The following is a 14537-nucleotide window of genomic DNA, read 5'->3' on the forward strand; positions in this document are numbered from 1 at the left end:
CATGATGTAGTTGATGACTTTATTGCATAAAAAACACAGGCTGTTTCTCCCTCCTCCTACCCCCTCAAAGTGAGTTCACAGCAGTTAAAGAAAAAATAAATTCCTACATTTTTCCTCTAGGGGGGCTGCCTAGAAAGACAGGCAGCCAAGCAGCCTAGATCTATAAAAGAGGGGAGCAGAAGAAAACCTATCCAAAGTCTCTACCCGCATACCTCAGAGCTTGGGGCTTCCATTGGGGGGAGCATCTGTGTCTACCACCAACACCCATTTGGGAGTTCCCCTTAGGATGGCCACTGGAAAAGGCTGTATTGGTGGCACAGGGAGGGGGTGGCTGGTTTCGATGGGTGGAGGAGAAAGGCATCCTACACCCACAGTGCCCTTCCTCTCTCCCCCTCTCCACCTGGCCAGGCAACTTGCAGGCACTGCCAACTCTCCTTCTGCCCCCAACCCTCTCAGCAAGGAAGGGAATCTCTGGTTGGGTTAGCAGGAGGTAGGGAAATGAGAAAGAAAGAACATTACTTCTTAAACTACCCCAGGCCAGTGAGTCCCTCGGGAAGGTCATCTTGTCCCTTTTAAGGAGGCCCCCTTTGTACACAAACACATATTCCCACCCAGATCCCAGCCCCCACTTCCCATATAGCTCCCAGACCTTGGACTGGGCTCCAGCATCTACAAGGGAGGAAGAGATGCTCGGCCCAGATCCCAGGATCTTGGACATGGTGAATAAGATGGGGTCTCCCTGGCTGGAGACCCCAGGCTCAGTAGAGAAACACACACACATGCACACAGGTACATACAACATGCACACACATAACCTAATATTAAATAAAATACCCTTTGCTTATAACTTAAAAATCAATACAGAGCTAATCTCCGCAGAGGGCTCCGGGTGAAGAAAGGGAGCAAGGGGAAGGGGAAGGGGTGTCAGAGGGACTCTAAGGCCCCTCTCTCAAGCGTGGGAAAATCCTCCAGCTACAGAGGCTGTGGCCTGCCAGACCCTTCCTCATATCAGCTTCTTTCCCCTCTGCCTGGCTCAGCCTCTGCTGGGCTTCTTCCCTCCCTCCCTTCCTTTCTCCCCCACCCCATGATCAGAATCAAAATGTATTTCTAACATCTAAAGGAGAAGGGAATGGGGACAGGTTCCTGGATGTCACCTCAGAAGGCAGAACCCCTTCCAGTGGGAGAACAACTCTTTCTTCTCCCTTCCCCTGTGAGATGAGGGGGAGGAAGGAATCCCCCAATGAACATGCTATGGCAGGGGCAAGGGAAAAACAAGGTCCAAGCTAGAGAGACAGTGGGGTTTGGTTTCTTGGTGACAGCTAAAGAGATGGTCAGGAAGGCCGCAGGCCTCCACTCTGAGTGGGAACCAGTGGAGGTCCCTCTGCTGAGACACCCCCAATCTGCCCCCAACAAGCCCAAGAAACCCTCTTCCTTCCATCCCCGAGGGGAAGGCAACTGGTGGGAACTACATGGATTCTACCGCTGGCTGCCTTGAAAACACATCTAGGGTAATAGATGGGGAAAGTGACTACTGAACTTTATTTATCATAAAGACCAAGAATTAAGGGCTGAATCAGAGGTGGAGAGGGAAGGGGTTAGTTCCTTCCATACCCCGCCAAATCCCTATCTCTTATTTTAGAAGGGGACTTCCCTACTCGCCCCCTACGTCTAACTCTGTCCTTTATTGCCAGCCCTGGCTGGGAGGCTGTCAGGAATGCCAGCCCTCTTCCCCTCTTCCTTCATGACTCCATCAGACTGGGTCTGAAAGGGTTAATAAGGAAGCTCATCAAAGGAGTTATCTTTACAGCAACAACCTTCCAAACCAGAGAGACACCCCTGCCAAGGGGGACCCCCAGGCTCCCCCATCCCATCTCGGCTCTCCCTCCGGAAACCCTAGGGGCAGAAGCACTTATAAGCGGGATGAAAGGGACCCCGCCGCAGGGCGGCTCCGGAGGCGCTTTTATGTCCTGGTTCCCAGGCGCTAAGGACATGTCCAGACAGCCACCTCCTGCGCCCCAGGCCGGCCCCACTTCTCTCTGCTCCGGCATTGCTGTCTCCTCTAGCCTGTCCCCGCCAGCCAGCCGCGATACGGGTGTCCCACCCCAACCCCCCAGCCCAAGGGCGAGGGAAACTATGAGGCAGGGGAGAACAGAAGGGCATTGCGCAGCTCCTACCGGCCCAGTCATAATGCATCCTGCCTAGTAGCCCCAGAGACTAAAAACTCCTAGTGCCCCATCTCCCTGTCCCTGCACCACTCTTCCTCCCCGCTGAATAAATATGCACCTTCCCCTCTTCCTCAAGCCACCCCCAAGGACGTCAGACCTGGGGGCTCGCATCCTGTGCCCCCCGGGGGACCCGCACGGAGGCGGCACCGAGGGGCTCAGTTGGAGGGAGCTGCGCTGCCCTCGGCCTCGCGTTTGCCCTTGCCCCCGGGGGGCTCCACTGCGCCGCCGGCCTTGCCCTCTCCCGGGGCCGCCCCGGCCGCCTCCTCCTTGGCGCCCTCGTGGGTTTTCATGTGCTTGGCCAGGTGGTCGCTGCGCATGAAGACGCGGCTGCAGACTGCACAGGGGAACTTCTTGGTGCCGGTGTGGGTCTGGAGGTGGCGCTGCAACTCGTCCGAGCGCGTGAAGCGCTTGCCGCAGAAGAGCCAGTTGCACACGAAGGGACGGTCGCCGCTGTGCCAGCGCAGGTGCGCCTTCAGGTGCGACGTCTTGGCGTAGGCTTTCCCGCAGCCCGGGATGTGGCAATTGTGCAAATGCTTCTTCTTGCCCCCATCGGGCCCACACGGAGCCCCCAGTCGCTCCGCCTCCAGACAGTTGGGGCAGCGACAGACGGTCTGGCCTGAGCTGCGGGGCACCGACCGCCGGGAGCCCTTGGGACGCGCCGCCCCGTCCAGGCTGGAATCCAGCCCTTGAGACTCCGGGGCGGCTGCTTCCAAGGCCTTAGCCCCGTCGGGCGGCCCTAGGAGATGCTGCCCTCCGGCAGCTGGAAGGAGGTGGTGCGGATGCGGGTGGGGTGGCGGGGCACAAAGCTGGTGGTCTCCAACGTAGCCCCCCAAGCCCGCCTGAAGCGCCCCCGGGTGGCCAGGTGAGGTCAGCGCGCCCTGAGTGTGGGGGAGGTCCATCCAGCTGGTGCCCGGATGAAGGTCCCACCACGAGCCATCCTCCGCGCCTGGGTGAGTCGGCCTGAACCACGATTCATAATGGTGTGACATGTCCGGCTGCAGGAGCTTGGAAAAGGGGCCTGGGGCCAACGGACTGTCGCTTTCCAGATCCTCGCAGGTTACCCGCGAGGAGGCCCCTGGCAGCTCATAGCCCTGCGAGAAGTCCACCTCCGGGCCCAGCGGGAGGCTCTGCAGCTCTCCAGGCTGCAGCGGGGAGGGGTAGTCCCCGGCCTCAGGGCTCGTGTGGCCCTGGTAAGTCTGGAGAGGCTGCAGGTCGAGGCGCGGCGGGGAGGCGTGCGGCGCTTCCGTGTGCTGGCTGCCCAGAGAGCCGCAGACAGCGGTTAGCATTGCCGGGATCCGGGGTGGGGTGAGGGCAGGGACGGTCAGGGGCACCTCAGACGGGACCTAAAAGAGGCCAAGAAGCAGAAAAGTAAGGGAAATAACCAGCTCACTTTACCTCCTAACCCAGGTGCCAGCCCTGCAAAGCCCTCCTCTCTGGCCCCAGTTGTGAAAGAAGGATGCACCTCTGGACGAGGACTAGAGATCAGTTCCGAGAATTCGGGAGTGCTAGGAAGGGTTCAAGATGTGAGGTTCTCATCCAAGCACAGAGGATGATGGAGGTCTACCGTCCTCTGGGTGATCCCTGCCATATGACCAGCTCATCCCTAGAGTGGGGCCACTCCCAGGATGGTAGGTCAGATACACCTACAGCACAGTGCTAGAACCATCCCACCCCAGCTGCCCAGGCCAGCACAAGGTCAGTGGCATTTTCCCCCTGCAGACCTGCTGTCAGCCCAAATGGAGGATTTAGAGCCATCTCAGCTTCCCCAGTTTAACTCAGGATACAGATGGGAGAGGGGATGGTTTGTTTCTGAAACCCAAAGCTTCAGGTGACCTGCCCCTCATAAAGCCCCAAAAGGGTCCGAGTCTTTAGAGAAAGAGTTCTCATGCCATTCCCAAAGCATGTTCAGTAATGAAAAGCATTTCACCGTCTACGCTGCTCCCCGCCTGTCCTGGTCACATCGGGCCCACTAAACAGACTCCCATGCCCCCACCCCCTTCCCTCAAGCAGGGACTTCACCTCCCTGGGGAGCAGCTTTCTGGCCACCAGACACCCCCTGGAATCTGGGAGATACCCCACCAGAGAAAACCAAATTCCCATCCCTCTCCTGACTCATACCAGTGCCAGGCAACTCTCTGACTGCTACCCATCCTCTTTTCCATGCTAAGGAGGCCCAGAGACAAAGTTGGGAGGGAATGGCTTCCCCAGAGAAGAGCTTGATAGCAAGCTCTGGAGGGTACAGTTGCACCCCTTTAAGTGATACAGGGTTAGAGTGCAGGAAGAGGAGGGCAACAAGAGAAGTCGAAATCACAGAACTTAAGAGCAAGAATTGCCCAAAAAGATGACATGAGCAAGTGTATCCCAGGCATGGATCACCCCTGAGTGCTTCTTCCATGCAGCCAATGTTGAGAACCACTGCTCCAGGCCAATCTTCTTATTTTGAAGAGGAGGAAGCAGGCTGAATGACTTGCCACAGTGACTTGGGCAAGGATATTCATTTTTTCATTCAATCAACCAGGTCTCCTAACTCCTGGACTCCCAGTCTGTTACTTTCTGTAAACCAGTCTTTCTGTAAACCATTAGAACCCTAAAGACCCCCCCCCCAACCCTTTCTCAACCACATATCTGTGGCTTGAAGGTCACTCTCTTCTCACCACCTCTCCCGAAGGCCTGGAAGACCTGGTGCCTCAGCTGGGCAGGTTTGTGTGCCTGGGTCTTCTCTACCGGTGGGAGAGGAGACCGGTGACTTAGGGCAGGATTGTTTCCTTCCCACAGCAGGGCTTAGCTGACCGTACAGTCTTCTGCCTCCGGGACCAGGGAGGTGGCACTGATAACCTGGGAGAGGGAGGGAGAGGAGGACGGGGGTGCCTACTCAGGCTCTGGCTGCCTCACCACAAGACAAAAACAGGGTGAAGCTGCAGGAATGGAGCCCAGCCGGGGGCGGGGAAGCACAGAAGGGGCTGGCCGGAGCTGTGAGGCCGGGGACCCTAACAGCTTTTGGCATCTGGGAACTGCCCCAAGGGCTGGAGAGTGGGAAGCCTAGGATAATCTGGGCTCTGGAGTGGCTTCTCCTGGCAGAGAGCTGGAGAGCCCCGGCCTGGGATGCAATGGCCTGCTACCAAGATTTCAGAAACCCAAAGCGGGGTGATTGTCAGGTTCTAAGACCGGTCCCACTGGGTGGAAAACTGCCCTGGAGCTGGCTCAGTCTAGCAGAAGATGCAAGACTAAGACTCAGGAGAATAGAGGAGGGGGCAGGTCCTGGGGGTGATATGGAGCCACCCTTAGGTGGCAACCCTTAGGTTGCCTCTGTGGTCCTTGACCCACCTGCCCCAAATAGGCAGCGCTGCCCTGCCCCAGAACTGAGAGGAAAGAAGAGAACAGGACTGAGTGCCAAGTATGTGTCCAGTTCACTTTCAGGCCTAGAAAGATTTTAGGAAAGGAGAGAGCATGGCGCACATCGCAGGCTTCTCAAGCCCTGAAGTGGGAAGGCGAGTCGGGGCACCCTTATGCCCCATTCCGCTCTGCCTCTCCGGATCACTGGCTAGTACTCCCAGTTCTCAATGTCCCGGTCCTCTGGTTGTCCCAGTCTCTCCAGTTGCCCCGGTTTCCAGCCTCCTCGGTCCCTCCAGTCTCTCCCCTCTGCCCGGTTTTCCCTCCATCGGGGTTCTAACCCCTCAAATCCTTTAGGACCACCCCGCTCCCAAGGCCATAGGAGGCTGGGGCGCGTTCGGAGTGCGTTTTTTCGAGACGATCTCCGTAGCGCTCACCCCTGGCCACCCCGACCCGCGCTCCTACCTCGAGGCTACGGCTGGCTCCGGGCACGGTTGGCTGGTGCACTACAGACAGGCGCTCATGGGTCCTGTGCGCCGGTGAGCTCTCGAGCGGTGAGGGGCAGGAGCCCAGGGCGAGCCAGACCCGGCAGCTGGCGGCAGGCGGCGGGCGGCGGGCGGCGGAGGAGGTGAGCGCTGGCGAGAGGGCGGAGGACGGAGGGCGGGCAGGAGCCAGCGAACTAGCGAGGCCAGCTCCGCCCGTGACTCACCCGCGCTCTCTGCCTTCATCCTCTCCCCAGCGCTGCTTTTTCCCCAGATCTCGCAGCCCCGCCCACCTCACCTGCTGCCGCCTTTAACCCTTGCGGGCTCGGCTGGACTGGAGGCCCAGCCCGGCCTCGAGGAGGGGGCGGGCGGGAGTGGGGGAGGAAAGTTAAGTAGGGCGTACGCCGCCCGCTCCCTCGCTCCTCCCTGGTCCCCTCCACTCCCAGGGCTAGGGGCCCGGGTGGGGTGATTCCCAGGTTCTAAGACCCGCCCCGCCGGGTGGAAAACTGCCCTCGAGATGGCTCGGTCTATCAGAGGACGCAGGACTAAGACCTGGGGGGAATGGATAAGGGGGCAGGTCCTGGGGGTGATACGGAACCACCCTTAGGCAGCAACCCTTAGTTGCCCCGATGGCCCTTGACCCACCCTTTCTGGATAGGCAGCGCAGCCCCGGAACTGGGAGGAAAGAAGGAAACAGGATTGAGCGCCAAGTATGTGTCCAGTTCGCCTCCAGGCTTAGGCTGTGTGAAATTTGTCTTGGCTGCCCTCCTTCGCCATTTCCCCGACCCCCGGTCGCCTGCCCCGCCTCAACCCCCGCATCCCGAGCCGCTTCTCTCCACCACCACCCTTCCCTGTCCTTTTTTCCCTCTCGCTTTCGGGGTCTCCCTCTCTGACATTTCTGGGTGACCACCTCCTCTCCTCCCCTCTCCCAGCCTCCGCCCCCGCAACCGGTCTCTGCTGCCCCCACTCCGGTCCCAGGTCCCAGCAGCTCTCACTCTGCCCCTCCCCTTAGGCAGCAACCCCAGTGCCTCCGAAATCCACCTCTCAAATCCGCCTCTCCTCGCCCTCCTGTCCTTCGGGAAGTGCTCAGCCTGCTCACACCCTCGCCCCCAGCACCCGGTTCTGAAGAATGGGCAGGCGCCTGAACGGCCTTGGGAAGGGACACTTCTGGAAGGAATTGAGCTATCCCTTGCCACCATTCCTTCCTAATTCTCACCAGAATGTCTAAACCCAAGGTTCTTAACTTTGGGGAGGGGTCTTGGATTCCTTTGAGAAAAATGCACATGCCCAGTGCAATATTCTGGTAAAATTTCAGTGCGCTTGCGGAGTTCACAAAAACTTCTCTCAAGATCTGGATGGGTCGACATTTCCGAGGCCCGCCAAGCACCAGTGGGTAGGGAAGTTCCATCCCCACCCCACCCACCCATCCTTCTGCCTGGGTGCTGAGGTGGCCCCATGCTTCTTTCCGGATTGATACCTCCCATGCAGCAGTGTTGATCTCTCCATGTGACCCTTTTTTTTTTTTGCAGGGGAATGCCAATTAATTTTCCTATTACTTTCATTTTGCTGGTTGGTCTCCCCTGTGCGCTTTGCCGTCGGCTTTTTAAAATTTCGTTTTCCTCTTTACAGTCGATTTCATATTTGAATTTAGGCTGATTTAATCTCGCCTCTACAGCCCCTATTCCACCACCATTGGTTCACCTGTCCTGCATCCCCGTTTGGGACACACTCAAAAATAGCTAAACGGAGTGCACAAGTGGGGTGAAAATCAATCCATGTGTGTATGCGTATGTGTGTGGTACCCCCCAGACATGCACACATTCTCATCCAGAATCGACATCGGATTCATCTGTGCATGTCCCTCTTTTCTAAGGCTCATTTCCCTCATCCGGACAACCTGGGTACACACTGGTAGGGTCTCCTGGGGGCTTAAAGGAATTGATGTGCCTAAAAATGCTTAGCCCACGGGGCCCCTGGTAAGCACCGGGTAAATGGAAGATATCCTTGTTATAATTATTAAATAAGTCAGTTCCCAGTAAATATTGTTGGATTAAGGTATATGCACAAAGACCTGTGGACTAGAAGTTGACGGATTTAAATTCTAGCCCCAGCCCTGCACCTGCTAACCTGACCCTGGCAGGTCAGGTGCCTCTAAGCCTCAGTTTCCTCCTTTGTGAAATGCTGTAAGAGCAGCCACCATGCTAGAGAACTGACAGGCATTTGGAAGCGGGAGGGGCCGCCTAACATCGGAAGATTGAGATTTCTGATCAGTCGGGGTTTGCTTTTTGCCTTCTTGTTACTTGGGGCCCTGGATGTGGATTCACAGGAACTGCTCTGGATCTTTGTGGCCACGGCTAAATTGACAATCCTCTTCATCAACGCAGCTTTCTCTCCATCCATTCAGCCTACAAATCCTGGCCAGTTGGGTTTGTATCCTAGTTCACAGCTACCTCTGGGATGGAGTAGAAGTTCATCAGGACCAAAACAGCTCCCAATGGGGGACTCTGGTTCCTGATTTGACCTCTGGGCATTCCTGCCTCCTCCTCCAAGCTGCCTGCTGGTGCTGCATCTAGTATTCCTAAGGTGCTAAAGCCTGTGCAGGGGTCTGACTCTGGGTGGGGGAGACCAAGTTCCCCCTCCCATTTATATGCATGAGATTACCTTCTCTTCCTGGCCCCTTCTGTCTTTCCCTGGAAAGCAACAGGGATTCAGCCCGAGGATGGTAGACATTCCCCGCTACTTTCACTCTAGGCCCCCTTTAGCCCTACCCCGATCCAACCAGACCTGTAACCATCTGGAATCCCACGAGCAAGGACCCTCCATCTGCCTGCAGCTCATCAGCAGGAAATTCAACAACAATGCAGTTGTCTCTGGAAACTCTCAGCCGTTCTGATTTCCTGCTCTGCCTAGGTTTCTGTTGCTCACTCAGGGTACTGGCACTATCTTTCCTCCAGTCCCCCTCTACTTGCAGTCCTCTGCTTCCAGCCCTTTTGGTTTGCACTTGCTAAATGTTTTCCCACTGAATGACAGCCCATGGTCTGATGCTGACATAATGAGCAAGGTCACCACAGCCCATTGCCCATATACTTATTGCTACTCAGAATTGAACAATGCAGCCCATCATATCTCCTGTATAAACTGAGATCTGTTTTGAACTTGGGCCATTTCTGCTGCTCCTCCTCATTCCCTCAAATAAATAGTCAGATTTCCCCTGCAAGTGTCCAACCCCCATTCCTGCCACCCCACTTCTTCTCAAGCTTCATCTATAGTCAGTGACCCACTTTGTACCTGGAGAAACCTCATTAGTCTGTGTGTTTATCACAACCAGCATTTATTTACTGAGTACCTACTATGTTCCAGGTGCTTTACACAAATATCTCTAATTCTCATGAGCATGCAGCAAAGTAATTATTATTATTCCTATTGTACACATGAGGAAGCCAAAGATCAAAGAAGTTAAATGATCTACCCAAGATTACAGAGTTGTTGAAAGACAGAAGAAGAAACTGAGTTCGGATCTCTCAGGTTCCAAAGCCTGTATTCTGCCTGCTAGTTCTTCTGGCCTCAATATGGCAGAATTGATGACCCTGGAAGTCCGGCTCCCCTAGAGCCTGAAGGCGGAGGAGACAGCATTCTTAAACGAATGCCTAGATCAAAGCCATCTCCTATCTTGAGTCTAATGGACAAACTGATCCCATCTTGAATTGCTGAGACAAGTCAGACTCTGCACTTGTGATCCCTTCCAAACCTCAGCTGTCCTGTAGAGATTGCACTATGAGACTATCAAAGCTGGTCTAGCCCCAGATTGTCTAGTCCAAGCCCTCGTTTTACTGGTAGAGAAACCAAACCCCAAAACAGGGAAGTTAGTAGCAAGTTAGAAGCAGAGCTGAAACCAGACCAGAGTCTGGTCCTGTTTTCCTCTTCTCACTCACTCCTCTCCTCTATTTCCCACTCCCACCTCCAGGCTGCACTTCCAAGCCTGCAAGCTGATGACCCTGGATGCCAAAATATTCTTTATTTCCCCTCCTCTCCTCACCACACTTCTCTGATTCCTAGAAAACCAGGTAGAGCCTAGAGCTGGGGTCAAATAGTTTTCTTTCATTCATCCTTTATTCATTCAACAAACACTTACTGAGGGTATACTTAAGGTCAAGCACAATGCTGGACACTAATTTTATTATAAATTTCAAAATTGCTAGCTCCCACCATCCCTTTTCAGTCTAGAAGATGAACCCGCCTGCGGGGAGTGCATCTGTGTGTTGGTGTATGCATATCTACAAATATGTGTACATATCATGCCTGTGTGTACCTGTGAGCTTGAGTGTAGAGTGTCTTCTCTCCTCCATCATAAACGCAGTTCCCCATAGGATGTGGATAGTGGTTTCTCCCTTATTATCCTTGCAGGTGTTCTGTCATTCAGGATCTTCCAGGCAGTGAGTGTGTGCACCCTGTATTTCTATTAACATTTATTTGCCCTTCCTTTCTCTCAGAATAAAGTACCCAGCTATGAATCCCTACCCCACTTCTCCACTGGGCTGACTACCCCAACCCAGTCAAAAGACCTCCAAGGGATCCCTTTGGTTCTCCATGCAAACCCCACCAAGATCTCCTTCTTATCTCCCCCTTCCCAGTTCAGAGAGAACCAGAGCCTTCTCTATGACCTCCACTTTAGAGTGGAGACCTGATCCTCTTTATGGAGGTTCCCTGTACTGGACAGGGAACAGCCTCTCTTACCAGTCCATGGAGCCCAGAGCTGGCGGCAGCAGTGAGGGCCAAGTGGCAGTGATAAAAGAGCCAGGCTTTATAAAGGAGGTGACAGGCAGTGCCAAAGGCGGAGGTGAAGGAGGGAGCAGGGATGCTGCCAAGTCCTCACGGCCTCGGAAGCTTTTAGGATAATCCAGGAAACAGTGGCCCCCAGCTCTCCTAGGGGAGTGGTAGGGGGTGAGATCTGAGTCCGTGAGGTCTGCCAGGAAAGGAGGATTTCAGCTGGGAGTGGGGGCTGGGGGCACTTCCTTCCTTCCCCAGAGTTGGCTGGGCAGTGGGAGAGGGACAAAGCAGTTCTTGCAGGATGGAGGAAATGACAGCATTGCTAGGCTGGAGAGCTGTGATGACTGGAACTCTCCAAATTCCATCCCCTCTTCCTGAGGTTTCCTCCATGGACTTGGTAAGAAAGAAAGAAGTTCCATTTTTGAGACCTAAAAGGCACATGCCCCCCACCCAACACACATACACCACACAGCTTCAAGTCAGTTCCTCCTTGCAAAGCTTCATGTCAGTGTTTTTGGCCTCTCAGAGCCCCAATTTCTCTCTCTCCCTTTTCATCCTCTTTTTACATACTCACTTCCCAACTTGGATCCCCCAGGAGGACCCAGGGTAACCTGTCTTTTGGACCTGGGGTAATCTATCTTTTGGACCTGGGATCTCTCCTTGTCAAATGGGAAGGGAGGACCTTTTCCCTGACTTCAGATGGAGTGGGGCAGCTTAGGATGGACAAGAGGTCACCTAAGACCAGAAAGACCAGAGGCAGTGTCCAGCCAAGAACTGTTACAGAGAGTTCAGGACTCCTGGAACTCCAGGAGGGTGAAGAGGGTGGGAAGGTGGCCTGGAAAAGGGAGAAAGGACCTGAGGGTGAATTTAGGGGGAGCCCCTGGATCTCTATTTATATGAGCCTAATTTTAGGGTGGTTGCAAGTTTAGGTATACTGGCTAACAAAAACATGTCCCAGGGCAGAGATGGACAAAAGACCAGGAAGGGGAATGGAGATGAAACAGAGTACGACTTCTTTCCCAAAGCTCACTGAAGCTGGGAACCCTGACCCTCATAGGGAGTGGCCTGAGGACTTTTCCTGGAATGACATCCCATTTTTGACCATAGCCCAGTGCCCTTGGCAGAGGACAGGAGCAGTTGTACCCCCTCTACACACACCAGAACCCAGTACCCCAAGACTTGCATGCTACCTCCCTCTCAGGATGAGCCAGGGATCTTCACCCAAAACTCTTCTCCTGCTCCTCCCCTATACCCTCAGCAACCCCTAGACTGGGGATTCCCAGTCTCTTCATTAACTTTTCAGCAATTATCCCATAAAGGCCCCGACAGGTCCTTCCTCTCTCCATTTCAGAGATGAGAACACTGAGGCCCTGAAGAGGTAAAAGGTCAGCAGAACGCCACCCATCAAGCAGGAGAGAATAGAGTAGTAGAGGGCTTAGGAGGCACAGCTGGACCCCTTTCTTCAATCTTAGGCAAAATTGGGAGGACAGAGCCAGCACAATCCCCTGGGGGAACCCAGGCGTCAGGACTGAGGCAGGCTCCAGGGAGGGGCTTCCCTGTCTCTCCCCACTTTCCAGCACAGAAAATCAGAGTGGGGAGGGGAAACAAGCTGAGGAGACCACACAGGTGGAGTAAATAATGTTAATACGGGAGCATTATCACTAGGGCATTTCCTCATGGATAAATGTCTCAAATACCAAAGGATGCCTCCAAATTATAGTTAATTACAGAGTTGATTTGCATAAATTATAAGGTGAGCATACAAATTCTTTCAATCGGTTCCATATGCTTAGGTAGCAGGTCCAGTCCAAAAGATGGGAGAATCTTGGGGTTGGGGGGAGTTTGGGAGAGGAAAAAGACCCAGCCCTCAACCTGGACCTTCAGGCCCACACACCTTCCCCTGGCCTTTGGATCAGTCAGGGGTGTGTGGAGACCCTGCCTGGACAGCAATGAACACAGCCAGCAGCCTACTTGGCAGGAGACCCCCATTCCTCCTCTATTCACACCTCCAGACAATGTGCTTTCCCAACACCAGTGATGGGCGGGAGAGAGGAGCTGGGAAAGCCAGGGGTGGGTGCCATGGGGCCTATAGCTTGGAGTGGGGGGCGGGACTCCAGAGTCCTGGCTTCTGGCCTTTGGAGCCAGAAGAGGGGAGGGGGCTGAGGAAGCTGAAGACCAAGTGGGGCTAAGGGTAGATTCAATTCAAGCCCCTCTCTCTTGATCTCAGCTCCCCTACCCACCCCCTGGCCCCCCACACCGAGCCACCTCCCCCAACTCCAGCTCACTCCCAGCGCCAACCCTCGAATCTCAGGTTTGATGTTGCCGCTGCCTGCACCTTCCAGGTGGCTCCTCAGCGGCTCAGACTCCCAGACTTTCGTCTCCAGTGCCTGGGCCTATTTCCTCTGCCCTCGCCTCTCGGTCTCCCACCTCCTCCTCCCGCCCCTAGCTGCTAAGACTCTACTTCCTTCTTCAGCTCTCTAATTTGTTCATCCCTCCGGCCCCCATCCTCAGCCCCAGAGGCCCATCTCCTACTGTTCTTCCTTCCATCTTTCTCCTCCTTGCCCAGCCTCCCTCCCCTAAAGATCCCAGGGCTCCCCTACACTCGGCTGTCAACTTCCCTTCTCCCACCCACCAACTGCTTTCTGCTTTCCAAGCTACTCTTCCTCCCACCCCTAAGCTTGCTTACCTCACTGTCCCCCAAATCCTTACTGCATGTAGTTGTCTGATTTTTCTCAATATACCTGCTCCAAAGACAGAAGCTACTGCATTCGCTTAGGCTGCAAGGGGGAGGCTGGGCTAAGTGATGTCTCCCAAGTGTGTGCAGGTGAGAGTTTACCTTCATCTTTTTATCTTAGGGCAGGGAAAGATGATGAAGAAAGAGCCTAAAATGGTGTCTGGTACTTAGCAAGTATTTTACAAATATTCGTTGAATTGACAAATGAGGTGGAAATGGGCACTGGTCTGTGGAAATTCTCTGGAAGTGTCAACTTGCTGACAAAAATTACTTCTTGTCTCGATTAATTTTCAGGTCTCCTATTGTACCTACCAACCTAAGCTTTCCTGCACCTAATCAATGACAGATTAAGCACCCTTTTTTTTTTTGTTTTTCTTTTTGAGACAGAGTCTTCCTCTATCACCCAGACTGGAGTGCAGTGGCACCATCTTGGCTCACTGCAATCTCCACCTCCCAGGTTCAAGCGATTCTCATGCCTCAACCTCCTGAGTAACTGGGATTACAGGCACCCGCCACCATGCCTGGCTAATTTTTGTATTTTTATTAAAGACGGAGTTTTGCCATGTTGACTGGGCTCATCTCGAACTCCGGGCCTCAAGTGATCCGCCTGCCTCAGCCTCCCAAAGTGCTGGGATTACAGACGTGAGACATGATGCCTGGTCTAAGCATCCTAAAATGCCACTCCATCTTGGCACTTCCCATCTCCAACACGTCCAGTGACTCCACAGTGCTAACTGTGCCATCCAGGACCCTCCTACTTCACCTATGCAGTCTTGTCTCCCGCTGGTCCTCATACAAACCCTACAGCCCAGCTCAGCCCAAGGGACTGCATGTTCGCTAAACGTGTCCAACCTTCCTACCTTTGTTGAAATCATTTCCACCCCTGCCAGCCATTCTTGCCTCCGGAAAGCACATTATCCTTCAAGCTCCTGGCTGGTACATAGGCAGCTTTCTCTGCAAAGGCTTCTCTTATCAGCACATCACTGGCGTGCTTCTCTG

At 54.4% G+C, this 14537-nt stretch overlaps 1 protein-coding gene across 2 annotated transcripts; it reads right to left on the reverse strand.

Moving 5' to 3' along the window:
• Nucleotides 1-10992, reverse strand: SP6 (Sp6 transcription factor). Of its 2 annotated transcripts, none has more exons than XM_011959846.1 (2): nucleotides 10772-10992; nucleotides 1-3568 (listed from the first exon to the last, which is right to left on the reverse strand). In XM_011959846.1, exon 2 carries the CDS (start codon nucleotides 3509-3511, stop codon nucleotides 2381-2383), a length of 1131 nt encoding a protein of 376 aa, XP_011815236.1. In that variant the 5' UTR covers nucleotides 3512-3568; nucleotides 10772-10992; the 3' UTR covers nucleotides 1-2380. The 2 variants fall into 2 exon arrangements, with proteins under 2 accessions (XP_011815236.1, XP_011815237.1); XM_011959847.1 differs by lacking the exon at nucleotides 10772-10992 and adding an exon at nucleotides 6021-6305.
• Between the last annotated feature and the right edge of the window lie 3545 nt (nucleotides 10993-14537).

The sequence above is a fragment of the Colobus angolensis genome, unplaced genomic scaffold (assembly GCF_000951035.1).
Source record: "Colobus angolensis palliatus isolate OR3802 unplaced genomic scaffold, Cang.pa_1.0 Scaffold50, whole genome shotgun sequence".
Lineage (NCBI taxonomy): Eukaryota > Metazoa > Chordata > Mammalia > Primates > Cercopithecidae > Colobus > Colobus angolensis.